This window comes from Penicillium canescens (assembly GCF_028828765.1).
Source record: "Penicillium canescens strain IBT 15451 chromosome Unknown utg000001l_segment0_segment0, whole genome shotgun sequence".
NCBI lineage: Eukaryota > Fungi > Ascomycota > Eurotiomycetes > Eurotiales > Aspergillaceae > Penicillium > Penicillium canescens.
Genome location: NW_026703963.1, coordinates 2423724 through 2446280, shown reverse-complemented (window position 1 = coordinate 2446280; position 22557 = coordinate 2423724). Strand labels below are relative to the sequence as shown.

The 22557-nt window shown below is 51.7% G+C and overlaps 11 protein-coding genes across 11 annotated transcripts; 6 read left to right on the top strand and 5 right to left on the bottom strand.

The window, feature by feature from the left end:
- Window positions 1-329: 329 nt before the first annotated feature.
- Window positions 330-2986, top strand: N7446_000927 (serine/threonine protein kinase CLA4; the record flags this gene model as incomplete). Its single annotated transcript, XM_058509694.1, has 3 exons — window positions 330-346; window positions 396-2418; window positions 2813-2986. The coding sequence occupies 3 exons, from the start codon at window positions 330-332 to the stop codon at window positions 2984-2986; spliced, it is 2214 nt and encodes a 737-aa protein (XP_058378673.1).
- Window positions 2987-3981: 995 nt separating this feature from the next.
- Window positions 3982-6123, bottom strand: N7446_000926 (uncharacterized protein; the record flags this gene model as incomplete). The annotated part of the gene is made up of 2 exons (XM_058509693.1): window positions 3982-5916; window positions 5986-6123. The coding sequence occupies 2 exons, from the start codon at window positions 6121-6123 to the stop codon at window positions 3982-3984; spliced, it is 2073 nt and encodes a 690-aa protein (XP_058378672.1).
- Window positions 6124-6337: 214 nt separating this feature from the next.
- Window positions 6338-8369, bottom strand: N7446_000925 (glycine--tRNA ligase; the record flags this gene model as incomplete). The annotated part of the gene is made up of 2 exons (XM_058509692.1): window positions 6338-6721; window positions 6783-8369. 2 exons carry the CDS (start codon window positions 8367-8369, stop codon window positions 6338-6340), a joined length of 1971 nt encoding a protein of 656 aa, XP_058378671.1.
- Window positions 8370-8739: 370 nt separating this feature from the next.
- On the top strand, window positions 8740-10026 carry N7446_000924 (rRNA-binding ribosome biosynthesis protein RPF1; the record flags this gene model as incomplete). The annotated part of the gene is made up of 1 exon (XM_058509691.1): window positions 8740-10026. One exon carries the CDS (start codon window positions 8740-8742, stop codon window positions 10024-10026), a length of 1287 nt encoding a protein of 428 aa, XP_058378670.1.
- A 173-nt stretch (window positions 10027-10199) lies between these two features.
- Window positions 10200-11262, bottom strand: N7446_000923 (aromatic alcohol reductase; the record flags this gene model as incomplete). Its single annotated transcript, XM_058509690.1, has 3 exons — window positions 10200-10777; window positions 10836-11172; window positions 11224-11262. 3 exons carry the CDS (start codon window positions 11260-11262, stop codon window positions 10200-10202), a joined length of 954 nt encoding a protein of 317 aa, XP_058378669.1.
- A 1423-nt stretch (window positions 11263-12685) lies between these two features.
- Window positions 12686-13627, top strand: tpcM (methyltransferase tpcM; the record flags this gene model as incomplete). The annotated part of the gene is made up of 1 exon (XM_058509689.1): window positions 12686-13627. One exon carries the CDS (start codon window positions 12686-12688, stop codon window positions 13625-13627), a length of 942 nt encoding a protein of 313 aa, XP_058378668.1.
- Window positions 13628-13733: 106 nt separating this feature from the next.
- On the bottom strand, window positions 13734-16652 carry N7446_000921 (magnesium transporter CorA family protein). Its single transcript, XM_058509688.1, has 2 exons — window positions 14648-16652; window positions 13734-14597 (listed from the first exon to the last, which is right to left on the bottom strand). The coding sequence occupies exons 1-2, from the start codon at window positions 16015-16017 to the stop codon at window positions 14018-14020; spliced, it is 1950 nt and encodes a 649-aa protein (XP_058378667.1). The 5' UTR covers window positions 16018-16652; the 3' UTR covers window positions 13734-14017.
- Window positions 16653-17213: 561 nt separating this feature from the next.
- On the top strand, window positions 17214-18954 carry N7446_000920 (homoserine kinase). Its single transcript, XM_058509687.1, has 3 exons — window positions 17214-17679; window positions 17759-18057; window positions 18109-18954. Exons 1-3 carry the CDS (start codon window positions 17262-17264, stop codon window positions 18451-18453), a joined length of 1062 nt encoding a protein of 353 aa, XP_058378666.1. The 5' UTR covers window positions 17214-17261; the 3' UTR covers window positions 18454-18954.
- Window positions 18955-19038: 84 nt separating this feature from the next.
- Window positions 19039-19473, top strand: N7446_000919 (signal peptidase complex subunit 1; the record flags this gene model as incomplete). The annotated part of the gene is made up of 3 exons (XM_058509686.1): window positions 19039-19086; window positions 19147-19206; window positions 19276-19473. The coding sequence occupies 3 exons, from the start codon at window positions 19039-19041 to the stop codon at window positions 19471-19473; spliced, it is 306 nt and encodes a 101-aa protein (XP_058378665.1).
- Window positions 19474-19777: 304 nt separating this feature from the next.
- N7446_000918 (SCF ubiquitin ligase complex subunit HRT1) lies at window positions 19778-20287 on the bottom strand (the record flags this gene model as incomplete). Its single annotated transcript, XM_058509685.1, has 4 exons — window positions 19778-19876; window positions 19927-19997; window positions 20051-20129; window positions 20186-20287. The coding sequence occupies 4 exons, from the start codon at window positions 20285-20287 to the stop codon at window positions 19778-19780; spliced, it is 351 nt and encodes a 116-aa protein (XP_058378664.1).
- Window positions 20288-20891: 604 nt separating this feature from the next.
- On the top strand, window positions 20892-22271 carry N7446_000917 (uncharacterized protein; the record flags this gene model as incomplete). Its single annotated transcript, XM_058509684.1, has 1 exon — window positions 20892-22271. The coding sequence occupies one exon, from the start codon at window positions 20892-20894 to the stop codon at window positions 22269-22271; it is 1380 nt and encodes a 459-aa protein (XP_058378663.1).
- Window positions 22272-22557: the final 286 nt, after the last annotated feature.

The window sequence follows — 22557 nt, the reverse complement described above, 5'->3', positions numbered from 1 at the left end:
GCTTGTTTTCTGTAGATGAACGTCTCCATCTCAGGGGACCCCTTTCACCTTCTTCCCCCCACCAACTTCACCTTTCTCTTTCGCTTTGATCACTGCGTTTCGTTGAGCATCCTCGCAGTGCGAGGACGGCTCCTGATTATTTCTCTGGTATGATCCTTGTCTTTCTACCCCTCCCATTGCAATGCACTCGATGCCTTGTTTGTATATGCATCAGACCAAAGCTGGGCCTGTGCCTGTGCCTGTACTTGTGAAACCATCCCCTGGACTAACTGTGTACTATACTAGTCCTGACCTCAGGAGGTCTCGGCGCATTCGTTCCCCCTTGAATCATGACTTCGTATGGAAAGTTGGTCACTCCATTCCTCTACTCTAGACATGCCACTCACAATGCATAGCAACATGTACACTCCGGATCAGTTCATGAATCCGGGGCCCGCTCCCCGTCCCCCGACCGATCGTCCTCCCAAGTTGACTCTGCCGACCAACAATACCACTGCTTCTTTTGGCCAGATGACCCTGGACTCGCCAAGTACACCGGCGCCGGGATCCGCCAATCTTTCGCTGTTCCCCAATACCAGTAGCCCGTCTCTCGCTATGAGTCGGAGCAATACCCAAAGTGGAATCACTATTATCAAGGAGGGCCATGTGCGCTGCAAAGAAGACAAGTTCTTGGCCACATGGAACTCGCGATACTTGATCTTGCGCGAGTACAAACTCGAATTCTTGAAGAATGACTCGAGCAAGGTGGTAATCTCCTTCCCACTTTCATCTGTTACCGCAGTGGCTCGTTCAGAGGAGTCTAAGATGGCTTTCGAGGTCACTCGTCTGGCCAACCCGAAGGATGCCTCGTCCAAATCTGCCCTCCTTACTCGCGACCTGCCGACCAAAACCATCACTTGTGAAGTCAAGTCCGACGATGAAATCTACGAATGGATCGACAAGATCTACGAGCGATGCCCTGGTATGGGTGGAGTCAGCAACCCGACCAACTTCAGTCACCGTGTTCATGTCGGATTCGACCCCAAGACTGGTGCCTTTGTAGGCTTGCCTCCAGAGTGGGAGAAGCTTCTGACTGCCTCAGCCATTACCAAGGAGGATTACAAGAAGAACCCACAAGCCGTCATCGAGGTCCTCGAATTCTACTCGGATATTAAGATGCGTGAGCAGAACCCGCAATATTACGCTGGTATGAACACACCCTCCGGCAATGGATCCAAGTCATACGGCAGCAGTGTCGGAAATTCTATCGCGCCCCCACGACCTCCCCCACCAGGGCCTATGCAGCGTCTGGATAGCGGCCAGTCGAAGCAATCTGACGGTTCTATGCGCTCGGCTTCCTCCCCATCGCAAGGCAGAGAGTCTGAGCGTGCCGCCGAACAGCAGAAACAAGCCGATCACCTCAAGGAGCTGGCTGAGCAGGAGCGTCGCCGATTGGAGGATATCCGTCGCAAGGAGGAACAAGATGCCTACAACCAATCCATCCCCCAAACCCGCACACCTATGGCCAAGCAGGAGCTAGGTGGCTATGGCGGAGAGGATCCATCCACAAACGGCCGCTACCAGCCAAGTCGCCCAGCCCCTCAGGCTCCAGGAGCTGGTGCTCGTCCCCAGCAAGACCCACGACAGCTGACTGCACAGCGACCCGCACCGGCGCCACCCTCGCAGAGTCCTTATGGCCAAGGCGCTCCACGAGCCCCTGGTGCTCCCAGAACCGAAGATCGTCAGGGCTCTCCAAGCTCGCGCTATCCTCCCAACGATGCTCGCGCCCCCGGCTCCGCAAACCGTCCTCAGCAGAATGGCTCGAAGGGCCAACAGGCTCAAGGACCCCCTCCAACGCGTCTGCCCGCCCCTGTTCAGGCTGTGAAGCCTCTGAACATTGCCAACAAGCAAAATGGAAACAAGCAGAACGTCCCCGATGGCGTTCGCCAGGCCGAAGCTGCCTTGACCAAGAAGCCGGAGCCGCGCCAGAAGGAGGTGCGCATGTCCGCCATGTCCGAGAACGAGGTCATGGATCGACTTCGGTCAGTCGTTTCCAAGGACAACCCCAACGATTCATACAGCAAGCAACGCAAGATTGGTCAGGGCGCCTCTGGATCCGTGTATGTGGCACGTGTTAAGGAGGGTGCCACCTCGAGCGTTGCTCACGAGCTTTACCGCACGTACGGTCCCCGATGCCAGGTTGCTATCAAGCAGATGGATTTGCGTAGCCAGCCCCGTAAGGAGTTGATCGTCAACGAGATCATTGTCATGAAGGACAGCCAGCATGCCAACATTGTCAACTTCCTCGACTCGTTCTTGCAGGAATCGAGCAATGAGCTCTGGGTTGTTATGGAGTTCATGGAGGGTGGTGCTTTGACCGATGTGATTGACAATAACCAAGTCATTTCGGAACACCAAATCGCGACCATTTGTGCCGAGGTAAGTCGGATATAATAGTTGTTTTACTCGCAATTACTGACCTTTCCTCGCAAAGACCTGTAAGGGATTGGCTCACCTACACAGCCAGAACATCATCCACCGTGATATCAAGAGTGACAACGTCCTTCTCGACCGCGTCGGCCACGTCAAGATCACCGATTTCGGTTTCTGCGCCAAGCTGACCGAGTCCAAGAGCAAGCGTGCCACCATGGTTGGTACTCCTTACTGGATGGCTCCCGAGGTAGTCAAGCAAAAGGAGTACGGCCCCAAGGTCGACTGTTGGTCACTGGGAATCATGGCCATCGAAATGATTGAATCTGAACCTCCGTACCTGAACGAAGAGCCCCTCAAGGCCCTCTACCTCATCGCAACCAACGGAACCCCGCGTCTCAAGAAGCCCGAGAAGCTCAGCAAGGAACTCAAAGCCTTCCTGAGCGTCTGTCTCTGCGTCGATGTCCGCAGCCGCGCCACGGCTGACGAGCTCTTGGCTCACGAGTTCCTGCAGATGGGCTGCAGCTTGGCTAGCTTGGCGGAGCTGCTCCGCTGGAAGAAGGCTAATGGCCAGTAATTCATTTACCGCAACCCGGAGCACATATGGGTCCCATTTACGCGCGCCTTCGTTTAGATATTCACGTTCATGTTACTTCACGATCTCAACAGGAACAACGGTATCGGTCTCTTCCCTGTTTTCCCTCTCCTCCTGTTGTGTGCTTGTTTCTCTCCAATTTCCTTGGAGACGCTCTGCTACTTTCATACACAATCCTGGGCGATAATCCACGGCGTTCGATCTGTTTTCAATTTTCATTTTCCCTCTTTTGTTTTTGCTGATCTTTCTGTTTTCGATCCCTGCACAAAGACATACCATGTTTCCCCCATGACGTTCACGATCCTGCACTTGCACTGTATTTTGTGCGCTGCTCTCGCAGACACGGATTCAGTCCGTTTTTTTCTGGTCTCTTAAGGAATTAAAAGCTCTTATTCGTAATAGGAGGTTTTTGAGGCAACAAAATTTGAGTTTCATTTCATACATTCTCCCTCCAAGTACCGAAAAGTATGCCCTAGAGCACAGGCATATCAACCCATAGTAACCTCGTGAATGGTAGAAGTGCAGGCACTAATTCAACCATATATGCGCGTTACAACAGGAGCCATAAATGTGTACACAGTGCCATGAAGTATTCGACGTCTCCACGCGGAAGCCTCGAAGCGAGTATACCATTTCACGCATTGCTTTCGCCCTACTTTGGCCCTACTTTGGCCTCTCTTTTTACACCTATTTTTTGCTCATTTTCGAGTGCCTCGGGTTAATCATAAGATTATATGAAGGTGCGGATGTGAAAGGGGTATTGGCCCAATAAATGCTCTCATATATGAACTACACCCCAACTCCATGATCAGACTTGAATATAAATCCAATAAGTCATTCAGACGTGAAGTAAACCAATATGTAAACCAAGAGATACAAACCCAAGAAGCGTACCATCCAGTCACTCAACAGCAGAATACAGCAATCCCACCCAGCCCTAAATTGAACCACATTTTCTTCTCCAACCAGTATCAAAATCAAGGCAATTCAGTCCTAACAGCACCATCCAATACCCGGCAAGCCGTCCCGAACAAAACACCTAGAAGAATACTCTCACCCTCAGCAGCGGTCCACCGTCCGGCATCAACAAGTCTCTGCTTCCAGATATTCCGATCATCATCGGACAGATCGGTCCAAGCGCGTAACTTCTCCTCATCGGAGATGCCATTATGACGTGCCGACACGGCCGTTTCAACGAAGATGCTCTCTTCAGCGCCGTGGCCTGCTTCGTTGCACCGGACGATCACTGAAAGTGCGTGTGGCGTGGCGGTTTCCAGGTCTGCAGGTGCAGCTCCGGCGTTGTGGACGCGGTCGAGGATTGAGCGGAGGGATTCAAGTTGCTCTGTTGAGTCCGGGTGCCTTTGGACGATGGGGATATCCGTGGTACCCTTTGAGCGTGGCGCAAGCAGGGTATCGAGGTATGTCAGACGATCCTGTGGAGGCGGGACGTATTGACCAGCGATGATATCGCGGAGACCGACTGGAAGCCACTCGGCGGCGCCTAAGAAGGGAGGTGTGCCGCCGCGGATTTCGGCGAATGCCAGCATTGCGAAGCAGATCGCTGAGATGGAGAAGAGTAGGATGAGGATGCTGTAGATGAGTTCCCAGATCTCGGCCGGGCCGGGCATGACCAGGACATAGCGGGGAGTACGGGAGGAGGTTGGGAATGGGGAGAGGGGGAATGTATGCACGACAACTGTGTTGCCCATGCTGACGGAGGCGAGCTTCACGTTCTGGGGTCCGACTTCTGGGCCTATGGGGTGTGACGGTGCGGTGAAGGTTGAGAAAGTGAGTTTTGTCATTGAGAAGGGGTGTACATCGCGGATGGTTGAGTAGGGGCGGAAGTTGCTATACCCGCGCTTTGGCCCATATTCCAGTGTGAATAGAGCAATGGAGTTGTCACTGCCACTGACTGCGATGATGGTCTGTTGCTGGCCTTGAGGATTGGTTCCCAGCTGGCATATATCCAGACCCAGACCGATCTTCACGGTCCGAGGAAGCTTGCGGCGTCGTAGGATTTGTGACTTGCTCTGGTTGGCTGCTGGGAGTTGAAGAAGGATGAGCTCGCTGCCACCACGGTCTGGTGCGTTTTGCAGGAGGAGGAGGGATCGAGGAGAGAGGAAGCGCAGCGCGCGAATCTTGGGGCGTGCCGTGCGAGCTCCACTGGCTGGTAGAGGGATGGTGTAGATGCAGCGGACCTCGGGGGAGCTACTGGAGCTGTTGGATGAGGAAATCTCGCCAACCATGACATCCACTCCATTCGTATAAGCCACAAGGAACCGGCCGTGGGCATCTTCGGTCTGTTCGGGGTCGTGTTCGAGACTGGCAAAGTCGAGATCCTCGGCCTCCTCATTGTCGCTCAATTGGATACGGCCAATGATATCTGTCTCGCTCGGAGTTTCGGTGGCGCGGAAGAACACGATTTCACCAGATGTTGCCAGACCAGTTGCAATAGCTCCAATTCGTGTGTGTTGCTCCTTATCCTTCCCCTTCGGCCACGGGGAGAGTCTGATCACGCGCTGGTACGTATCGGAGGAGCCTGGCCTGTTCTTCGTGCGGAAGAGTGATGCTTGCGACAGAGCTGTTGCTCTTCCGGGTGTCACCTCTTCCTCAGGTTTAGCATCTTTATCGTCCTTTGTTTTATTTTCGTCGTTCGATTGCTCCGTATCCTGCGGAGCAGCCACAGCCCGATTATTTCGCGGCGCCTCAAAACGGAACGCGCGCATGTGCTGGTTGTTGTTCTTCTTTTGCTCTGACACAGAGCTATTGATTCCAGCTAAAGCAACAAGCGAGCCCGCCACATCACCACCCAGCGGCGCGGCAGCCAGCGACGTCACTGAATCTTCATCACGCGATAGGCTCAGCTCGACGGCCTCGGTGATCTCATTGCGACGCGAGGTGTCAAGAAGAAACTATAGAGGATACCACAGTTAGCATTGGCATACAGAGACGGCTATTCTTCTCTTCAAGGTGGGACTTGCGATCTTGTTTCCGACTCCGCTGCGCCCCTCGCCGCCTCCGCCGCCGACGAGCAGTAGACCGTTGTTGCGCGGGTCGAAGTCGGCGGCGAAGAGCGGACACGAGAGTGTCAATTTGGCGGAGTGTATTGTGGGCGCCATTTTTGGTTCTCTTGGAGAGTCGGAGAATGGAAAGAGGACAGATGGATGACGGAGGTGCAGTGCCCCAGATTCTTGGCGCGGTGGCCCGGATCGAGCATTCTTATTTAGCGTATAGATTGAGATATATCCATCGATCTATAGACAGTCTACGTAAAAATTGAAAATGTATCAAATAAATAGAAATAGAAATGGTTTTTTATGTACTTCTAGCACTCTATTCGATCTCTTGGGAAGTGAACTCGGGCAGGCGCTTGCGGATATCCTCCCAGGTCTCGTCGCCATCGACAAGTGACTTGATGGCCTGGAGAATATCTTCCTCGCTAGCGCGGACCTGCTTGGTGGTATCGCGGTCACGGAGAGTGAAGGTGCCATCCTGAACGGACTGGAAGTCGACAGTGACACCGAAGGGTGTGCCTAGCTCGTCGTTACGGGAGTAACGCTTACCAATACTGGCAGAGGAGTCGTCAACACGGTTGGAGATACCCAGCTTGCGCAGCTTGTTGGTCAGACGCTGGGTCAGGGGCTTGAAGGAGGCGTGGGTAGAGAGGGGAACCAGCAGGACCTTAGTAGGGGCGACAGCAGGGGGGAAAGAAAGGACCTGCAATAGTTAGTATAAACGTGATATGAAAAGTGACATATGAAATCCTTTCATGACTTACACCGCGGGACTCATCGCCGGCTCGGGACCAGTAAGAGTGCTCGATCATGCTGTACAAGATACGGCCAATACCGAACGAAGGCTCGATAACGTTGGGGGTGTACTCGCGGACGTTCTCAACGCGGGTACGCTTCTCGATCTTGATGAGGTCCTTCTCCAGCTCAACCTTGCCGGATCCGACACCCTCAACATCGACCTCAATCTTGCCGTTCTTCTCGAGGTCCAGGGACAGCTTCTCGCGCAGTTCCTGGGACAGAGCATCGATGGCAGTCTCAACGGTCTTAGCATCCTTCTTAAAGCGAGGACCGAACTTCTTCTTTTCGAGGTCGATCTGGTACTCCTCAATGCGCAGAGGCTCAGCGCGAGTCTGGCGCACGACGAGAGGGGCTCCAGTCTTGTTCTTGTGAACAGTCAGATCATAAGCACTGCGGTCAGCACAGCCGACACACTCAATCCATCCGTAACTGGTCTGCAACTCGGCATCCCAGCAGTCGGTGGCGTAGTGAGCCATCTCGTTGGCCATGTGCTGGCGGAAGCGCAGCTTAGTGGGGTCGACACCAAGCTTCATCAGGAAGGACTGGATACGGGCCAAGAAGTAACCCAGGGTCTCGTTGTCGACCAGGCCAGTCTCAACGGCCTTGCCGATGGTCATCTTGGTCAGCTGGGTGCTGCCGGAAAGCTGCACGTTGCGGTCGAGTAGGGCCATCTCAACGTCCTTGACCTCCTCGAAGCGGTGGTGCTTCTTGCCACCCTCGGGGTCGACGTAGTGCTCAATCTCGGCCATCAGGAACTCACGCACACGCAGGAGACCGGCACGAGGGGAGATCTCGTTACGGAACGACTTGCCAATGGAAGCAGAGGCGAAGGGCATGGACTGCTGGTTGAACTCCAACAGCTTTGCGAAGTTCAAGAACTGACCCTGAGCGGTCTCAGGGCGCAGGTAACCGGGCATGTTGCTGCTAGGACCAATAGAGGTCTGGAACATGAGGTTGAAGGAGACGGGAGGGAGAACCTCGCCGCCGGTAACGGGGTTGCGGATATCGTGCTTCTTGATGAGCTCCTCCAACTCTGGGCCACCGTAGTTGTCAATCTGCGCGAGAGTCTCCTCGTACTCCTTGACAAGGGCATCGTCCAACTTCTTGGCCTCGGTGCCCTTGGCCTTTCTCTTCTTCTTGGCTTCCTTCTCCTCGTCCACGACAATTTTCTGGCCACGCGCCTCCTTGTCACCCTTAAGGCGGTTCTCCAACACCTCCTCAACCAAGTGGTCGGCACGGAAAATCTCGCCAGTCTTGGGGTCCTTGCACATCCAGTCGGCGAACTTGTCCACGTGCCCACTGGTCTTGAGAATCTCGTGGGGGGTCAACATGGTGGTGTCGACCTCGAGCATGTCCTCCTCGAGCACGAAGTGCTTGCGCCACAAGTCGGTCATGTTGGCGATCAGGGCGGTTCCTGGTGGACCATAATCGAACAGACCAGACACTCCACCATAAATTTCGAAGGAGGGGGTGTAGAACATGCGGCGACGGAGCATGGAGTCCAGGACCGTCCGGTCAACGGACTGGCCCGTCTTAGTGTTGACAGTGGCCATCTTGGGGGTTCGTTTCGACTTCGGGGGAGAGGTGAAAGTCCTAATTTGAGAACGAAGGAGGGACGGAGGGGAAAGAAAAGAGCGGGGGGAAATCGCAGGCGCGGCAATTGAGTCATCCACCATGCAGTCCCTCACCACCGAGAGGACAATGAACAATGAATGAAGAGGGAGAGAGATGGAGCAATTGGCTATGAGCTTTTCCTTTTTATCTATTTTCCTAGGGAGATCTCCCGCTGCTAAGGCAATAAATGGCCGAATCGCAGATTGTCGCTCCGGCGAAACGATTGTCCGAGATAATTTATTTCTCAACGATCTTGACATTTTTTACTGACCTTCTACAGCAGCACTCCACACTCGCCAGCTTGCAATTATGGGTCTTAAAGGTCAAGGGAAACCGCCTCCAGGCGTCATGGGCGATGAGAAGACCGGCAACAAGCTCCGGCGCAAGATGAATCATGTCAAGCGCAAGCGTGCTAAGGATGCTGCGCGCCGAGAAGAGCGCTATGCTTTCAAGAAGGAAGAAGCCAAGAATCCCAAGCTCAAGGAGGAGCGTCTGAAGCGCAACATTCCTCTGACCCTCGAACGAAAGCGTATTTGGAACGAAGCCGACAACGACACCGAGGAAACTGGCCTGGGATTAAGCGTTGACGTTGAGCGCATCAAGCGCGCCAAGAAGGAAGAAGAAGACGAACTCAACCGGCCATTTGAAGAGGGCGAGGATGACAGCGAGGCTCCCGAATCAGACAACGAGTCCGTGGACAGTATGCTTGCATCAGACGACGAAGGCGAGGAGGAAGAAAAGGACGGCGAAGAAAAAGAGAGCCACGGCCGCAAGAAGACCTCGCTCCCAACGGCCACAGAGCGTGCCACAGAGCCTACCCAGTCCACACGCAGCACAAACCTGAGCCTTGCCCCTGAAGCATTGGCCGCCAAATTCCCTACGCTCTTCACCTCGGGCCCGCCGCCCACTCCCAAAATCCTCATCACCACCGCTATCAACTCCAATCTCCACAACGAAGCCGAGATCCTGACTGATCTCTTCCCGAACAGCGTGTATATTCGTCGCACAGCGCACAGATACTCGCACAAGTTCTCGATCCGCGAGATCTCCAAATTTGCTACAAACCGCAACTTCACGACGGTGGTCGTGTTGCAAGAAGACCAGAAGAAGCCTAGTGGACTGACAATGGTTCACCTGCCAGTGGGCCCGACCTTCCACTTCACCATCAGCAACTGGGTCGAGGGAAAGCGACTCCCTGGTCACGGTCGAGCCACCGAGCATTGGCCTGAGCTGATCCTCAACAATTTCCGCACTCCTCTTGGTCTCCTCACAGCGCATTTGTTCCGCACTCTTTTCCCGCCTCAGCCAGAGTTCGAGGGAAGACAGGTCGTCACTCTGCACAACCAGCGTGATTACATCTTCGTCCGTCGTCATCGCTACGTCTTCCGTGAAAAACGTGAGACTGAGAAGGCTGTTGTTGGTGCTGATGGTAAGGAGATGGAGGGTGCCGAGGGTATCCGTACAGGTCTGCAGGAACTGGGTCCCCGGTTCACCTTGAAGCTGCGCCGTGTTGACAAGGGCATCCAGCGTGCCAGTGGACAGGAGTGGGAGTGGAAGGGTGGAATGGAGAAGCAGAGAACTTTGTTCCAGCTGTAAATCTTGTTTCTTTATGTCATTTCAGGTTTTGCATGGGGTTCGGAGAGGAGTTATATATTCAAAAGCTGTCTTTCTTTCATGAACAAATATACTTTTATAGGGTCACATCGAAGGTTGTCCCAAGGGTACACAATTCAAGCTATTAGACTCATTGCTACTTCTGCCATTCTTAATCAAGCCCAGCTAGTACTCTCCGAACGCTCAATCGCCCTCTTAGTTGCCTCATCAAGATCCTCTTCTGGCATCCCAAGCATACTATTCAGTGTCCCCTTACCACTGAAATCGCCAGACCCATCATCATAAAAGACCCTCGTATAAAGCATCTTAACAAACCCAACAAGATCACCCTTCTGCATAGCCTCCACACCACCCTCATACCTTTCCTTAGCTGATTCCTTGGTAATATTCCAATCCGCCTCCGTCGTACCGGTAACTCTGTAAACCGAGTCCAGCATATCCCGCTGGCTAACAGTAAAGGAATCAACATAAACGGCCTGATCTTTCAACTTCTCAAGACAAGACCCTTCAGCTGTAATAGGGAGACTGAGGAGATTGGCAACAGCCCGACCAACCTGTGGCCATGTCGAGGTTGAGATCTTGACATTTCCTTCGTCAAAGAGTGTGGCTGATCGGTTGGCAAAGTCTACTCCGAAGGCTGGTGCTATTGCCAGGCTCCATTCGTACCAGAATCCGGTATTTACGGCTATGTAGGAGCTTTTGCCGAGATCTGTGATTGCTTTGCGGATTTCTCCTATATAGGTGGAATTGTTAGTGGGAATCAAATGCATCACCGGATGTAAACTCCTTACCCTTTGGTTGGAAGACTACCACGTCCTTGACTAGATCTTCATTTGCTGTGTCTGGACCCCATTCATTCGGTAGAATCCAGGGTACACCAGCCTCGCCGGCTGCATTGATGAGCTGTAGATTGATTTCATTGGGTGCTCTACCACCTAGAGTTATGACAAGCGCGTGTTGACCCTCGAGTGCCTCGACGACGGTCTCTGGCTTGCTGTAGTCGATTGTCTTTTCGATCACTCCTTCTGGTAACTTGCTCTGGCTGCCAGCTCGTGCTAGGGCTGTGACAGTGTGCTTTCCTGTGCGGAGGAGGGCTTCGGTCATGAAGCGGCCGCTATTACCGCCAGCCTAAGGAGGTTGTTAGTTGGTGTTTTGTAGATGATGGATGATGTCACGCACTCCGACAATGGCAACGTTGGTGATATGGTTTGAGGCCATTATGTATACTGTTCAGATAGTTGGATTAATGGTTTAATAAAACAGGCGTACTTTATATTCCAACCAAATGGAATTAAGAGGTCAAAAGGCCGAGGCGTATAGATCTCGGAGGTTATGGAAGCCGAGCCCTCAACGGAGATATGAAAGACTAAGTCCGTGGACCAGGTTCTGTCTTGGAGAAAAATGTTTATGTTTGGCAAAATTTCTATTGTACGATTAATGAGGTGAGGGTATTGCATTGGACATGTATCTGGGAACTAAACTTATACCTAGGATTTTATCTTCCAAATCTACATTTGCAAGTCTCTACTCCGTATAACTCGGGCATTCCTCGCTCTCCGAGCACAAGACCTCCAGTTAGTCGAGAATATATAAATGTCTGCCATATGGAGCACCTAAGAGAATGTGATTGAGCAAACAATCCGATGAGTAAGGTGTAAAAAGTACTGTAAGTGGGTAGAACAGATTTTTATAGGATCTAGACTTACTGTTTACCTCACGTGTAGATCCCTAGATCTTGTAGAAGGGTTACCCCGAGGTCATCCGGCGCTATTTGTAAGGAAACACACTATCAGGACATGCTAATTATGCGGCTCTTTGTTCGCTTATCAGGTCTTCTCCGCTCTGGTCTGCACTAGTCGTACATGTATACATGAAGTTCAAGTTAGTATTTGTCGGCCAAAAGACCACTTGGCTCTACCAAGACATTGAGAATTTACTCATACCAATGAGTATTCAATGAGAAGCCAATTACACACCATTGCGCGTTGTATCGAACTCATACTAACCCAGTGTCCCGCTTAGGTATACGTGACGTTGATACTCCGTACACTAGCCTGCTTGCTCGGGATTTGCACACTCGGGATTTGAACAGAAGGGTTCATACTCGTACTCACATTCGGGATTTCTCGGGGTATTCAGATTGGATCGAGCACCTGGGATGAGGTGAGAACTTAGGGCTACGTACTAATGCAAGAAGCCGAATTGGCACTTCATGGATGTCGCCGAGAAAGGAACTCCAGTATGATCCCATTGGTTGGCAATAGACATCAATACCATGAGAATCCACTGACTTTACACGTACCTACCCATGTACATGTACACGCAATATCTCTCTATAGTTCCTGTAGCATGAGTCGGTGTGACGGGATCAAGGTGTTCGTGCACGCTAGGGCTGAACTACCCTGCCGATCTACCTATTCGGGCCAAGGACAATAGTTTCACGTCCTGCATCTGCGTGCTAGTCTATCTGATCTGATCGTCGAACTAACAAAGAACAGAGAAAAAGTGTATAGTAGACTAACCAAGCAATGCAGAAGGGCCAAGACACTGACTATAAGTACGGCCTGTTGCCACTACTAAATCAAATCAACACTCACACAAGATATATTGAAGATTATACAAAGAAACATCCACATCCACCATGTCAACAGTATCAGTCCCCGAACAAACCGAAACCCCCGAATTCGGCTTCAACTCCAAACAGGGCGTAAACTGGTCCGACTACGTGATCTTCCGACCAATCTACCCTCCCTCATTTTTCAATCGAATCTTCACCTACCACGCCAACTCCAAACCCGAAACCAACTGGACAACAGCCCACGACGTCGGCGCGGGCTGCGGAATAGCAGCCTCAAGCCTAGCAACTCGCTTCGACAAAGTAATAGTCTCAGACCCAAACGAAGGCTACACAACCCTGGCGCACAAAGTGCTAGTCACCGAATCGGGACACCCAGAATCCAAATTCCGCTTCTTACAAGAAAGCGCAGAGAAATGCAGCGTGGAATCTGGGAGCGTGGATCTGATCACTGTATGCGAATGTATCCACTGGATGCGACCAGAGGTCGCGATAGCCGAGTTCGCAAAACAGCTCCGTGTTGGCGGGACATTGGTTATTACGCATTATAACCACCCCCGGATTGAAGGCAATGAACGGGCTCAGCGGGCTTGGGATGCTATTCGGGATGTTTACGTTGGTGCTGTGAGCAATCCTATGTTTGAGCATGCGTTACGGATTATGAGTTCTGGATTTGAGTGTCTTGGTTTCCCTGTTGAGGCATGGGAGGGTGTGAGAAGATTGTATGTTAATGCTCTTGGGCGGGTTGAGACGTTTAGGCTGGATGATCGGGTTGGGAAGACTTTAGTTCACGAGGGAGAGGAGGTTGCTTGGGAGGAGGGGGATGAAGGCTGGATGGATGAGCAAGGCATTGAGTGGTTTAGGGGGTATTTGGCCACTTGGGCCAAGCCTGATGTGTCTGAGACGGAGTTGAAGCCTTATTGGGAGGAGTTGGAGAGGGCTATGGATGGGAAGAAGGTTAGGACTGCTACGCCGTTGGTTATGGTTTTTGCTACTAAGAGGGCTTAGGCATCTCAATTGGTATACTTAGACATGGTGACGTTTGTAGAGAGAATATGCTATAGGCGTAACGTGGAATTGATACTTATCAGGTGCCATTTTACCTATTACTTCAGTCCTAAGGGGGTAGAGATCTAATCGGCGTATTGTTGGACATATCAAAGTTCAGAAGATCGAAAATCGATTGCCCTATGTACAAGATCAGCAATGTAATACAAAAGCCGAGGAAACCATGCTCCAAAAGTATGTATGATGTATTCTGGAACAGATAATGTACTGCGAAACCAAGAAAGAAAGAAAATCAAGTGTAAAGACAAAGGCAGACTCTCAGAGCCATAAGAAAATAAGCAGTGACAAAACAAGGGGAAAATTATCACAATGAAAATAAACAAGATAGGCTCACACCAGCCTCTGCCAACGGGCCAATCCTATGCTAATAACAACAATAGCCGCCATAACCCCAAGAATACCAAAGAACCACTCGAGCCCATGGGCATTCTGACCAGGAACCTCGATGTTCATACCAAACAAACCACAGATCAGGTTCATAGGAACCAGTATAGTAGCAATGAGAGTAACCTTGCTAAGAACCTTGTTGACATGGTTACCCAGTACAAGGTTAGTGACATTGAGCTGGGCAAGGTAGTTGGTATGCGAGCGACTAAGCATCTTCTCGAAATGCGACAAGTTCGACATCATGGTTACGACGTGATCCTGGATATCGCCCAGGTACAACCCAATATCACCACGGGGGGTGACGGAGTACTGCTCGTTGCAACGCTTGGAGAAGCCGCGGATGACATCTGCTTTGCCGCCTAGCAGGCGCATCAGACTCATTACTTTCTTGCGGAGGCCACCGATGCGTGGGAGGAAGGATTCGAAGTCGTCGACACGCGCGATGAATACATGGTCTTCAATTGCTTCGGATTCGAGCTCCACGTCGCGTATAACTGGGCCGAAGCTATCGACGATGTCGTCGCTGATTTAAGTTAGTATGTGTAGTTGGTCAGGTATAGATTGGCAACTTACATCATGGCATAACAGATCCAATCACTGCTGAGAGCCACGTAGTCACGCAGCTTTCCAATACGCTTCCGGACATTGGCCGCGTGGGGGTTATCGTCGAACGAGAAGGTGAGGACACCATCGCGGAAGACGACCATGTAGAAATTGACTGGCTCCAAGAACTCCTCGCTGGTCTTGTCCATTTGGAAGAAAGTTCGGAAACAGACAAAGTAGTACTGCTTGAACAGCTCAACCTTCTCGCGAGCTTCCTGAGTTTGAATATCCTCCGTCGTCAGCGGATGAATGGAGAAGGCTCGCGAGATGGCACCCAATTCATCATCAGTGGGATTGACAACATCCAGCCACCATACACCACCTTCAGGTCCGAGCTCAAATAGATCCCGGAAGGTTTCGCCTGGGAGCACCAGATCTCCCAGGTCGGCAGCATGCACTGTAGTCTGAGACTCCGACGAGAAGAACCCGAATCGAGTAGGCTCGTTTGTATTTTGGAGTGACTTGAGCAGCTCCTTTTTGTCCGTGACTTTGGGCTTCTTCTCATCTTCATCGGAAGAATCTGACAGATCAGCCTTCTTAATCTCGCCGACCTCGGGGCTTTCGGCGCCAGGACGGAGGTCGTAGAAGATGCGAGGCTTCTTGCTCTGCGAGCTCATGCTGTGCTTGCGGCGGTTTCCAGTAACGGTCCTAGTGTTCTGGTTCAGAGCTACGAACTCCTCCAACTCCTCGTAGTCGATGACGGGGATACGACCCGGTTCGTCGAAGCAGGCCTCCTCGGCCGAATCGAATGGCACATCGCCCAGCTGGGGCCGGATGGCACTGGCATTGCTGAAAGTTGGCCGCCGGTTGTTCGTACCACCAGAGACGGTGCGTTGCAAGATGGCTTCCAAATCGGGAGGCGCATGGCTGTCCAGAGTGTTTGCGCGTTCACGACGACGCGGGTCGGCAAAAGCCTCGACTGAATTGGGAGGAGATGACGACCGAGCCGATACGGACGAGGTGCAGGAGGCATTGGCGAGATCATGCTGCGGAATGCTGATATGGCGAGGGGTATGGTATTGAGCTGCGGGATCGACAGAGAAGCGTCGTCCCATCCCAATCTCATTCAGCGATCGATCATCGTCGACCACGGCATTTTCAAAGTCTCGGAAGACGGGGCCATCTCGCAGGGCATCTTGCACGTTGAGCAAGTCTGGTCGCTCCGGCGGTTCCATCGTAGGGTTCATCTGGGATGTATCATGCGGGCTGAGCGAGCGCTCGATTGGCGCCTCAATTCGTGGAGGCGTTTGCATCTGGTGGCGATGATCATCCAGTTCAGGTACCGGGGTACTGAACCGGGTGAGGTCCATGTACCTCTCGGATCTGGGAGATTCGGTCATGGCGAATACTCGTGGGGTGAGATTTCCGACAAAAAGCGATTAGAGCGCCAGATTGGGTTTCGTTATTGGTGTTTGAAATCGAGTTGCTCTTTTAATTTAGCACGACGGCCTGAGCATACGTCAGCCGGTACGAGGTTCGTTCAAGGGTGACGGCCCTCCATCCATAAGCCAGACCCTTCACGAGGGTCTGGCGTTACCGACACACGTCTGATGGCCACAATAGGGGAGGTATTGTAAACCCAGTTAGGGGGTCTGGTGTCGCCCCCGCAGAAGACCCTAAACTTGGGGCCTGCAAGAGGGTGGAGGAGAGAGGACTGGGTGTAGCGAAGTCCCGCCAACTTGATGAGGTGGGAAGATGAGGAGCTTGGGTGCTCCAGATTTGCAGATAGGCGAGAGGACGAAAGTCGTCAGCTCGCAGAGTATTCCAAGGACGTTGAAATTCGAGTTCTCAAGATGAGAAGATGGATTCGCAACGTGTGAAAACTGGCACTGGTGAGTGGCGAGAATCAACGGGGCCGGGGCCGGGGATGGTTTCGGTAACGGTCCACAGTCAAGCGGAAGGTTAAAAGACCGAGACCACACAAAAGAGATAAATCAAAGAATGAGTTGTATGAGGCACCTCGAGGGCGTTTGACAATGGAGAGAAGAGAAAGAAAATAAGTGGGGAGGGGGAAATGTCACTGAAGCTCCGTGAAAATTTTCGGGCGGGTCGAGTCCGTGTAGAGTAAGTAACTACTAGGCTCTCACATTAACTATTATTAACTAATTATATCATGAGGCATTTATTGCCGAATATTAGTATTCTTTTACTTAGTGATACCGCTCTGGCTCTGGCTCTGGCTTTGGCTCAAAGTTATAACGGAGTACTCCGTGCTCCGTATTACTTCGAAGGTATAGACCTCGAGAGATCTTGGAACTTGACTTCATATCTCGGTTCCCATACTTGTTTCTGAGTGGTTTTATTTTATTTTATTTTGTTTTATTTTCTTTATCGACTTCGCGTGGAATAATATACTGTTCATGCAGGCCAAACTCACCGACACCAACTAAATGTTAAAACAATTAACGTTAACCCTGTAACTATACTCGCATAGATCGACACACAATCCAATCATTCCAATCGAATTTGATAGAGAATTTCCCCACTTGCCTATTTGGGTCTCCCCGACGTCGGCCAATTTTTCCCGCCGAAGAGTCATATATCAGACTACGGTACATCTCCATACTGTACACAACCCTGCACCATGTCCTCCTTCTTGGTCAGAATCCCTTGCTCCTCGGCCAACATTGGCCCTGGTTTCGATGTGATTGGTCTGGCATTGTCCCTTCATCTGGACCTTCACGTCACTGTCGAGGCCAAATCCTCCTCGGAGCTCCCCTTCAACTGTGCCATCACCTATGAGGACCAGAGCAAGAGTGTCGAGCAGATCAGCTTGGACCCCGAGGTCAACTTAATCACCCGTGTAGCTCTGTATGTTCTGAGATGCCATAACCAGCGGGCCTTCCCCGTTGAGACCAAGGTGCACATCGTCAATCCCATCCCATTAGGTCGGGGTCTGGGTTCGTCCGGTACCGCTGTGGTTGCCGGTGTGATGCTGGGTAACGAGGTGGGCAAGCTGGGTTTGAGCAAGGAACGCTTACTGGACTATTGTTTGATGATTGGTAGGTTCCTTGATTTACCCAGTTCTTCCCTGTTTACCAGACACATGGATATGTCATGCATTTACTGACGTGTCTATAGAGCGGCACCCGGATAACGTGGCTGCTTCCCTCTTCGGTGGCTTCGTTGGTACTTATCTGAATGATCTCAAGCCGGAGGATGTGGCCCGGAAGGAGATCCCGCTCAGTGAGGTCCTACCTGCTCCGGCTGGTGGTGTGGATACCGGCATCAGGCCCCCAGAGCCTCCTATGGCCATTGGCCATTACAGAAAGTTCAATTGGGCTCCGGAGATCAAGGCCATTGCCATTATCCCCGACTTTGTGGTGCCCACCGCCAACGCCCGTAATGTACTCCCAGAGACCTACACAAGGGCGGACGTGGTACGTTCTCTCGCCAGCATCAACATTTGACCTGACACTAACCCCGTCTAGGTTTTCAACCTTCAACGCGCGGCCCTACTTCCTGCGGCCCTGGGAAGTTCCCCGCCGGATCCTGATATGATCTTCCTGGCCATGCAAGACAAGGTGCACCAGCCGTACCGCAAGACCCTGATCCCAGGCCTGACTGAGATCCTCCAATTCATGACCCCATCCACTCAACCCGGTCTGTTGGGAATCTGTCTCTCTGGTGCAGGACCAACCATCCTGGCATTGGCCACTGATCGCTTTGACGAGATTGCTGACCGCATCATCGCACGGTTCGCTTCCAACAACATCTCGTGCCAATGGAAGTTGCTGGAGCCCGCTCAAGACGGCGCTACTGTGAACTATAACTAAACATCTGGCGCGTTTTATTTCGTCATAACATGATCGCTGTCCCGCGTTCGTCATGTCTCTAATAATGTCAGACATGGCATGAAGGCTGCATTGTGTATTGCGCTCCGAGGGAAACATATATTGGGAGGGGAAATGCTCTGCTTTTCCTTTCCTGCTACTCACGTGGGTTATGCATCTCGGTTCACCGCTGTTCCTTGCGTTGCAGGCTGCATGTGAGTCTTCCGACTCGGAAAGTTGGGCTTACTCTTAGATTTGTGTCTTGTTCAGGATTTGTGCATGATACAGACGAGTCGCTTACAGCGCTCTAATAGCTCGGGTTGGACGATCTGTTTATGGCAACTATATAGATGGCAGACATCGAATGAAATCATGATCATACGTATAACAACAATGATAAGAAATGCGAATTTACTGCAGGGTTAACGTCGTCAAGGATAAACTCAACATCTAGAACACATGTAGTCAACTCAGATTCTGATACCTTTGGATGTTGTACAGTAGAGGGGAAGGCGGTGATGCGTAATGCGGCAGAAGGCTAATGACACCATTGCGATAAGCTAGGGATTCCTCACCATTGACTTCACCATGGATGAACTACTCGCTCCCCTACGAGATGCCGTTGAAGGCCAAATTGTATGTTCTCATTCCCCTTTCACTTCTCATCCATAATCCAATCTAAAGTTACCTCGACAGGACTTCCACGGCCAGCACCTAGCAGAGCTACTTTCCACCATTTTACTGATTATCTCTGGGGTTAGTATACTGCAAAGATTGAATGTCTTCTGATTTGACAGCACAGTGCTAACTTCTGTCGCATAATAGGCTGTCAGTTTCTTCGTCGGATACATCTACAAAGACATCTACCTTACATTATGGAGTGGCCTTGCGGGCACTCTGTTCACTGCCCTTGTCGTCGTTCCCCCTTGGCCATTTTACAACCAGAACCCTGAGAAGTGGCTAGGCTCAAAAGGTGGGAAAGCAAATCCGGGAATAGTCGTGGACGGAGTGAAGGTGCAATAAGCTATCGACAGCTTCAAATCTAGGACCGAGCTTGATACACATTGGAATGGAAAGAACTGCGGCAATGCTCGCTCTTATTCTATATCATATGAGAAGCTTGACGTCGCCTGAAACATGGACTATCCTAACGCCCCTTATGTCCCTTGGTTTTGAGCTGGTTTGACCGCTGCCTTGTAAAGTTCCATTTTGGAATAAAATCATAGCCATTGAATGGCATCAGCCAGATATCGTGAATTTGTATCATGTAGTGTCCTCGAAAAAGGCCCTGGAAAAGCGCTTGCAGAAAACCCCGGTCTCCATCTCTTCACCGGCCATACTTCTGGAACTCCCAGTCACGGTTGTCCAGTGGGCAGACCTGGCGGGTCTTCAACCATCTCGATATGCAGTGGAAGTGGAAAGCGTGCTGGGCAAAGTGTTAGTCTCGGCTCGGTGCTTGAAAGCAGCGGTACTCACATTGCAAATACCCCAGGCGACGGTGCACTCTTCGGTTGTTGAGGAGCCCTGGTTTGCCTGGCATTCGATGCCTGTTTCATTGTCGGGTTAGCTCTGATTAGGGTGAGGCTGTTTGAACACATACAAAGGTCCATGATGTGGTTTCGACAAATGGCACAGTTGTCTACGACAATGTCCCAGGCCCATAGGGCAACAGCGTTCCACTAGCATCCCCAGTTAGTATCGTGAGGTGCAGCTCGATATGCTGCTCATGGCGTACCTTCTTGATCTCGAACTTCTTCTTATCACCGGCACCATCGGCCTTGGCAACAGCCTTGCCCTTGGAGGAGCCAGCGGCTTCCTTCATTTCAACGTCCGCCATATTGTGAGGTTGGAGAGGGTAGGTCGATTCGGAAACGCTTGGCAGGGTGGCAGAAGCTGGGGTGGGGGTATCAGGTCCGCTGGATCACTGAAACTGACGTAAATGAGGCTGCAACAGGCAACAGACGGGGGTTTCAGGGGCACAAGAAGCAGTATAGAAAAGAATAGGGAATGAAGGTCAGAAAGGTCCTCCAGAGGTACCCATGTATTGTTTGACTGTGTTTGCTATTGAGGCCGGTGGCGGCTCTTAGTCATATCCCCTCTCCAACTCCGTCACTTTCCTTCTCTCACACCAGACATGCTTCAATAACGCATTTCTCTTTAGAGATGATTTCCGTGGGTTTTCTTTAACAGTCCCTTTCTACTCTTCTAATAGAGGCGTTTCAGTGATTCGTCTTTCTTTGCCTTTGACCCTTTGACTCTTTCTTCTCGACCTGTCACTTTCCTGCCTAGGCGCCATATTCTTAATATTGTCGACCCTGCTGAGCAGTGATCTGACCTGATTTTGCCGTGATCTTCTCATTGCTTTACTGCTTCGTCATAGCGTTGCTCTTTCTCTTTCTCTCTCCTCACAGGCTGCCTATTTTTCAAGCCAACCAGTCGACATGTCGACCCAATCTCCTCATCCTCCGACCCCTAAGGGTTCGCGCAACAACCGCCGTCCACAGAAGAAGAGTATGACACCTCAAGCTCAAAAACCGGGTCTTCTCTCGACCCCGCCGTCATCTCCGCCGCGGAACATGAGCCCAGCCGGGATCCAGACCGATTCATCCAACTTGAACAACTCGAAGAAGAAGCCTATGCGATCTGCAAAGAAACCGCGAGACAACAAGGCTTCACCGGCCCCGACCAACGGATACCAGAATAACAATGGTTACTCTCAGAATAATGGGTACCAAAACAGTGCCCAACGACAAACCCCCTCGCATAGTGTCGCCTCTCCTCAGATGAAGGATAGCGCGGCTTATGCAGGCCCAACGTTCCATGCATCGCCCGCTCCCTCAGCGCTCCCAATGCCCAGCTTTTTCTCCAAGTCAGCTCCTGATTCAGATCTCGTGCCACCGATCGAGACTGACAGCGATACCGCGGAGATGGATCCCGAACCCGATGTGACTCCGTCTAAACCTCGAAGCCGACCCCAGACGACGGGCAATGAACCGAAACCCACTCCTCTGGACTTCCTTTTCCATGCTGCTGTGCAAGCCAGGAATACCAAGTCAACGAGCAGTCCTGAAGTGAACAAGGTTCGATCGCCTCAGACTGAACCCAAAGCCGTGCGCTCCAATCCCGATGGCATGTTTGCTTTTGAAATGGAAAATTCCGAGTTCCCACGCAACTCGCACATCGGCCCTTCATTTGCTCCTTCTTATCAGGACCGTATGAACGCTTTGCAGTCCACGCGATCCTCGAGCACTCCTCAGTCTCCCGATGTCACTGAGGAGCAGCGCAGAATGAAGACCGAGGAGTTGAAGCACTTGCTTCTCAATCCGCGTCCGCAGAAGCCACCCTCGGCTCAACCCAATTTTGATCAAGCTGCATTTGGTGCGCGTTCATCGAATATCCCTCCTTATGCTACCCCCATGCGAACTTCATCTGGACCCCCAATGACCATGTCGCATGGCTCTTTCTCTGGTCAGCAACAGCCAATTCCTAACAACGCTGGCCGTGCTCCTTACCCTTATCCTCCTCACTCCCACTCGCCGCTGCGCCGGGAGGTAGCCCCGTCTCATTCACCTTACGGTGTTTCGAACGGTTCCTCGCCAGCCCCGTATAGGGGTCATTACATGCCAAGTCCTCCACCTCAACGGCTCAACTACACATCTCCGCAGCCACAGTACCCGGCTGGCTTCCATATGCCGATGAGCTCGCCCTCTCCTTCCCAGCCTATGGACACTAAGCAAATCGAGGATGACATTCGACGGGTCCTGAAGCTCGGTGCTACATCGGGAATGCCGCCGAGTGGAATTCAGAGCTCATTTGCTTAGTGTTTCCACAGGTCATGATCTGCATACAATCTTGCAAATTCCGTTCTTTTGATTTGTTTCTTTGTCGTTTTTGCATTGGTTCATAGGGCATCCTTGACTGGTCCAAGGTCCCTTGGTGGGGTTCTTTTTTGGTCTTCCTTTCTCGCGACAGGGTGCTTGGTGTTTCTTGCCGTGGGACTCTCGCGGTAATCCTTACCATGATGATGATACACGGGACTGGCTGCTCGGTACATTGATGAGGCGGTGCTTTTTACCTTCTTTTCTTGCATCGTTCGGCGTCATGATG